Below are 6,672 nucleotides of genomic sequence, written 5' to 3'. Positions count from 1 at the left end.
GAGGCAAATACCATGTAGGATATGAGACCCATCTCATGTTGCACAACTATTTACAAAATTATCTCCAAGATTCTAACTAGACGACTAGCCCAAGTTATTGGGCACCTAGTGGATGATAGCCAATCTACTTTTATTCCAGGAAAGGTCATCCATGACAACATTCTTTTAGCCTAGGAACTTGTTAGAGGTTATGGCAGAAAGGGTATCGCCCCTAGATGTATGATCCAAATGGACATCCAAAAAGCCTATAATACTCTGGAATGGGATGCTCTTGAGAGTATTATGATTGAACTGGGCTTCCCTCATCATTTTGTGAGATGGACCAAGCTCCGTGTTAACACTGTTTCTTATAGGTACTCTATGAATGGCACCCATACAACTATTCTCCAGGCTAAAAGAGGGCTGAGACAAGGTGATCCCATATCACCCCTCCTATTTGTACTAGTCATGAAATACTTGCATAGAATTCTTAAAGAACTAAAGGAAGACCACAACTTTAATTACCATCCTAAATGTCAACTTTTGAATATCACAAATCTCTGTTTTGCAGATGATCTTTTGTTATTTTGCAGATGTGACCCTATTTTTGTTTCTCTAATGATGAATAATTTCACAGAATTCTCCAAGTGCACTGGTTTACAAGCTAGCTCGGCTAAATGTGAAGTCTACTTTGGAGGGATTGATGTTCTCACACAAGCCACTATACAAGCTTCCATTGGTTTCAACAGAGGCTCGTTGCCCTTCAAGTACCTTGGTGTCCCTCTAGACAGCAAGAAACTCACTATTAATCAATGTTCTCCCTTGATTGAAAAGATCACCTTGAGACTGAGGCATTGGAGTACTAGGTTACTAAGCTACGCATGCAGGCTTCAACTTATCAGAAGTGTTATGTTTTCTATCACAAACTATTGGATGCAAGTGTTCCCTTTACCAAAAAAGATCTTATATCATATTGAAGCCAAGTGAAAAACCTTCCTCTGGAGGGGTAAGGATGATAACAGCAAGAAGGCACTAGTGGCTTGAGACCATGTGTGTAACCCAAAGCAGGCTGGAGGCTTAAGTATCACAACCCTAGTGGACTGGAACAGGGACACCATGGCTAAACTTCTTTGGAACCTAGCTTCTAAACCCGAAAAACTATTGGTAAGATGGATCCACACATACTATATGAAAGGCACTAGTATTGATGAGTATCAACCGAGCATAAATGACTCCTGGATATTGAAAGCTATCATGAAGTGCAGAAATCTGCCCAAACCATACTGGACACAAACTGCCTTCAGCACAAAAAGCATATACATGGAACTTAGAGGCAAAAAACAAAGAGTCCCTTGGAGTAAAATTTTCTATGATAACTTGGCTAGACCACGAGCCCAGTTTACACTTTGGCTTGTTTGTCAACAAAGACTACCTACAAAAAACAGATTAAGCAAATTCGGAATACACACTGATAGAAAATGCATTTTCTGTGGTCAAGAAGAGACAACGACTCATCTTTTCTTCTTGTGTCATGTCTCTTCAACAATTTGGACTTATATCTTCACATGGCTGGAAAAAAACTATACTCCTAGAGGTTGGTTGGAAGAATTCACTTGGATTATCCGTGAGACTAAAGGTAAGAGCAACAAAAGCAGGATGTTAAAGTGTGCTTTTACCGAGACTATGTATGAAATATGGAATTTGAGGAATCTATGCATCTTCCATGGACGTCCTGTTACTGACCAACTTGGTCCTAACATTGTTGACATCATTTGTACTAGGACTTCTACCAATGCTAAATTGAATTTGTATTATACTAAGCTTGATCCTAGATGATTCATGTTCTTAGATTTGCTTCCAAGTTTATTTACCTAGATCTGTTGATCGGTTGTAATTATTGTTTTGGTAATAAAGTTTTCTTGTTCCAAAAAAAATGCTTTTGCATTGAAACTTTTGCAATTAATTATTGATTTTGTAAATATGCCAGACAAAATTGAGTGTTCAAAGTATGTAAATTATGTTATTTGTCATTCCATTATCAAAAGTCGAATATAACATGACAACTAAATAATTTTAAAGAATTTTGATATTTAACAGCACTTTTTAAGCAAGTGCTGTTTATTTAAATCTAGTTAATAGTGTTTGCTTAAATAAGTGTTGTTAAAGGTGACATATCTGCAACACTCATTACAATAAGTGTTGTTAAAAGTCATATATTCAAAAATTGCTTCTTTGAGTGAGCACGAATCTTTGCATATTTAAATAAAAATCTCATGCACAATAATATACTTATTATTCAGTATTTCATTTCTCTTACTCTTTTTCTTGTCTTAGTTTCTCTCTTTAAGCAAGTTATTAGCTTTTGATATCTATTTTCGAGTACACTACAAGAAAAGTTCCTATTAGCCACACTTAATCAGCCACACTAAATGACCTGTATCAAAATTAATGAATAAGCCAATAAACTTATTACTCTAATTGGGCCTCTGGCAAAAAAGGCAACAAAAAATCTCACTTGTTTCCTTATTTTTCTTTCTCCTCCCTCTTTTCTTCATTTCTTTCTCCTTCTTCCTCCATGGAAAATCGGCTAAATCACTCAAATCTTCTGTGTTATTCGCTTCAAATACAGCATCAATCGCTAAAATTCATCTTCAATCACTGAAATTCGCTTCATTCATTCAAATCCCTCCAAATCCATATTCATTTGTTCAAATCGCCCTAAATTCAACTTCATTTATTCAAATCCAGCATCAATCACTCAATCCAACTTCAACCTTCCATCGCTCAAATCCCATTTTTGCATATTTTGGGTAAAAGAACTCTTTGATCGTAATTATATATTTTTGGAATGAGCAAAGGAACCATGTGTTTTGTATCAATATACTACGTATTTGTATTTATAGGTTAAGTTTTTTTTGTCAAAGATGAGCAACTAGTTATAGGTTTTCGTTGATAGAAGTGATGATTTTCCCCCACATGAATGACGTTGATATTACTGTGCGATTTAGTTCTCATTAGAGAAATCAAGCTAATTAATTTGATCCATCTTTTGTTACAAACATTTTCTAGAAGTTTCGAATTGTCAATTATTGAAATGTTTATTATTGATTTGTGATTGATTGCTAATTATTTAATTAAAGTAGAGAAGTCCTAGTAAATTTAGTTTCTTTCAACTTTTAAAATTGAAAAAAAGGTTTGGCTAATGGTTTATTAAGTCTATACTGGAATTGGAGAATTGAGCAAAGGCGTATGTGGTCTCTAATTATTTAGATGCTTTCTCCACACATTAAAGTTAAAAGTAGGAGTTTAATGCTTGCAATGCTTTCTGTGTGGATGGCAAGTTTGGTTCTTCTGTTATAAATTTTTCATTGATCATGTTTCATATGTAGTGTTGTGCTGCTAATATTAATTTGAAAAACATATCATTGTAGGAAGCTGCTACTAAAAGAATGACAACCACAAAGAAAAAAGAATTTATGTCATAGGTGAAAGATCTCTGCAAGGTTCATCCTCCTAATCTGGTAACTTTTGTTTCCTTTTTATCAAAATATTGTTAAAGGGGTGTGGGTAGAATCAAAAATATTGATTGGACAGAATCTATACTCTCATATATATATATATATATATGTGTGTGTGTGTGTGTGTGTGCTAGTGCCAGAGTGTATATATACCGAAAACAAGACATGATTTTAACTATCGTTCATTGTTTAGGCTTGATTGTTTATGATTTAGGATTATTATTTTTTGCAATCCTTTCGATGCTTTTTTATTTTAGGCATTTACAAGGATTGAAAACCACTATTTCGTGAACAAGGGTTTCTTACCCTCAGATTCATTCATGTTAGAAGCAGTTGATAAAATTAGGCATATCAACATCGTAATTATGTAGGTAAATAAGTTTGTGTTTTTGTGTAGGTAAATGAGTTTATGCTTTTGTACAAGTAATAAGTGTGTGCTTGTATGTTTTATCTTCATTCTTAACTTTGTATGGAAGGTATGATGTTTGTAGTCGGGGATCTTCATAAAGACTAGCCAGAGGCAAATTTTAGGGTAAGATTGTAAGAACTATAATATTATTGTATATGCTTTAGAACTATAACAGTTAGGTTGTTAGAAGTGCTAGAAATTTGAATTTTGAAAAACAAAATGGGTGTTTAGAATGCTATTATACATTCTGGTGAATTGTTATTAATTTCCAGGGATCAACAATGAACAACAAGGGCTCATCAATGCTAATCATGAACATGTTCTTATTTGAGACCTTCCATTTTGATGATGTAGTTTAAAAGTTACAAGTCTTAATTTATAAGAGCCCTTCCATTTTGATGTAGTTTAAAAGTTACATGTCTTAATTTTTCAGGGCTTCAAATCTTTGGAAAGTCTTGGGAGTAGTGCACATCAATTAACGTTTACACTAGCATCTTATTTATATATTTTTTGATCCAAATGAACTTTGTAATGCTTTATCAAGGAATCATGAAGGTATCTTTCTGTTGTGTTTTTCACCAATAACTTTTTCTGTCCTTATATATTCACTTTCGAAAATTTTTGTACCTAATGTTTGCTCATGAAGTGTGATATATTATTTCTGAGTTCTGACCAATATTTAATGTGTGGTTGGCATTGTATAATTCCAAATTAGTCATAAATAACGGTTCTTTCTAGCATAATTTAATATTTATATATTTAATTAATGTTCAAAAGTGACTAGATATATTCCATCAAATGAATGTTCATGAGTGTGCGAGTGTGTGCATATATACACACATGTAAGTACAAACAAAGTTATCTTTTGAACATTTCTATTCTATAAAACAAATATTTTTAATAATGTTGAGTTCCTTGATTAGTAAACCTGGAACTTAAATTTCATAGCTGGATTGTCAGTATCACAGATTTAGGTCCTTGAGGCAACTGGATTTGTTTTCTAGAATTTCTTTGCACATACCAAAAAAAGTAATTTTTTTAATAAAGTTGAATTGCTTGATTAGTGACAATAAAGGTTTAATCCCTTAGTTGTTTTATAACAAAACTTAGGTCCTTAAGCAAATTCAATTTTGTTAATTTTTACAGAGGTTAGAAGACTTATGATTGTTGAAGCTGAGAGCTTCTTTAAGTGATGTTCAAATTCTTGTTTGGAATTGAGTAGCTGAGATATCTCATATTTATGAAGGGACTCATTTGTTATATAAATTAGCACTATGTTTTATGTGCTAAAATACACCTTCTTATTTATATAGACCTCCTTATTTATTTATCTTGCTTTCTTTTTATGATAGAAAGAAATGTGAAAGGAAATAATATTTTGTAAATTGAGAATCAATTTTAGCTTGTAAATATTTAATTTCATTAATAAATTTATCATTATTTTATGGAATATAATGATTGTTAGAGAGGATGAGGAAGTGGTTAAATTAATAGTATATATATTAGCCACGGGTGTAGTCACATTAGCCACGGTTGAAGCTATGGTTAAAGAAATGTTATCACACTTGATGAAGACATAACTATATCATAGATAGATCGTGGCAAAATTTTTGCAACGCCGGTAATTGCTAGGATAGAGGAAAATGTGGCTGTTGTATTTTGCCATGGTTTTGTGGTATAATAGCCATTGTTAATCGGATAATTTTTTGCAATGGTACAAGATGAATCATTATCTTATTTTACCTTATTCATTTTTCTTTGATTCACTCTTGTTGCTTGCATTAACATCTATGTTAACTGCTTATTTTATAATATAGGAAATATCAAAGTTGAAGCTCGGTGAAGCTGTTGGTGATTTACCAAACTTGCAATCTCTATATGTATTTCTTGCATTTGGCTACTATTTTTTCATCATATTTTCTATGTAAATTTTAATTTGATGTTGAACCTAAACTATGTCTTTCTGTCTTTTTATTTCTTTAGTTAAGGGAGAGAAGAAATTCATAGATTTGTCCATTACATCTTCATCACCTTCATTCATTTCATTACTGCATATAATCTTCTCGGTTAATGGATTTGAACTAAACGAGATCAGTTCATGAAATTGTTTATGAATAGGGTCTTCATAATGATGTTTATATTGTTAAATCTCTAGTAAATGTGGTGGAATTGGACATGCTTGTTATGTGTATGATATAATGTCTGAGAGAAATTTTGCTTTATTTAAAAGTAGACATTTAATAACGATTGCTTCAGTGAGTGTGGTTAAATGTTTATTTTCTATAATACTTCAAAAGCAATGTTGAATATAATTCTATATTCTATTATACTCGTATAGACAACACCTAATAAGCGTTATTGAATGACAATTTTAGGCGTTGTTATTTTGCTATTCTGGCGTAGTGAACTAACAGACAACAATTTAGAGATAGAAGAGGAAGGGACAATGCCCAAACAATAATTCTACAAAAATATAAACAAGATATCTAATGAGTCTATATTATATATTGGTTAAATTTAATTATGAAAAATATAGGGCTAGAAAATATCATGTATTAGTAGACACTGGAGCAAATATAACAACATCAAAATGTAATATTTTGCCACCAGAACCATGGAAAAAACTAAAACCCCATTAAGGATGAGTACAATAGGACAAGAAATACATATTATGGAATTAGGAGCTACCGATATACCTATTCAGATAGGACAATATAAGTTAAAAATCAATGTTATACCAATTTAACGAAAACACATGTGACATAC

At 32.2% G+C, this 6,672-nt stretch overlaps 1 protein-coding gene across 1 annotated transcript; it reads left to right on the top strand.

Moving 5' to 3' along the window:
• The first annotated feature begins 228 nt into the window (after positions 1-228).
• LOC109339516 lies at positions 229-966 on the top strand. The gene is made up of 2 exons (XM_019576972.1): positions 229-353; positions 573-966. Exons 1-2 carry the CDS (start codon positions 229-231, stop codon positions 964-966), a joined length of 519 nt encoding a protein of 172 aa, XP_019432517.1.
• The last annotated feature ends 5,706 nt before the right edge of the window (positions 967-6,672 follow it).

The sequence above is a fragment of the Lupinus angustifolius genome, unplaced genomic scaffold (genome assembly GCF_001865875.1).
Source record: "Lupinus angustifolius cultivar Tanjil unplaced genomic scaffold, LupAngTanjil_v1.0 Scaffold_79_47, whole genome shotgun sequence".
Lineage (NCBI taxonomy): Eukaryota > Viridiplantae > Streptophyta > Magnoliopsida > Fabales > Fabaceae > Lupinus > Lupinus angustifolius.
This window is presented reverse-complemented; position numbering and strand designations above follow the sequence as displayed.

Excerpts from the sequence above, each read along its gene's own strand:
- LOC109339516 (XM_019576972.1), top strand. The coding sequence starts at position 229 with ATGGACATCCAAAAAGCCTATAATACTCTGGAATGGGATGCTCTTGAG. Across the intron at positions 354-572 it reads GTTAACACTGTTTCTTATAG|ATGTGACCCTATTTTTGTTT; the intron begins GTACTCTATGAA and ends GTTATTTTGCAG.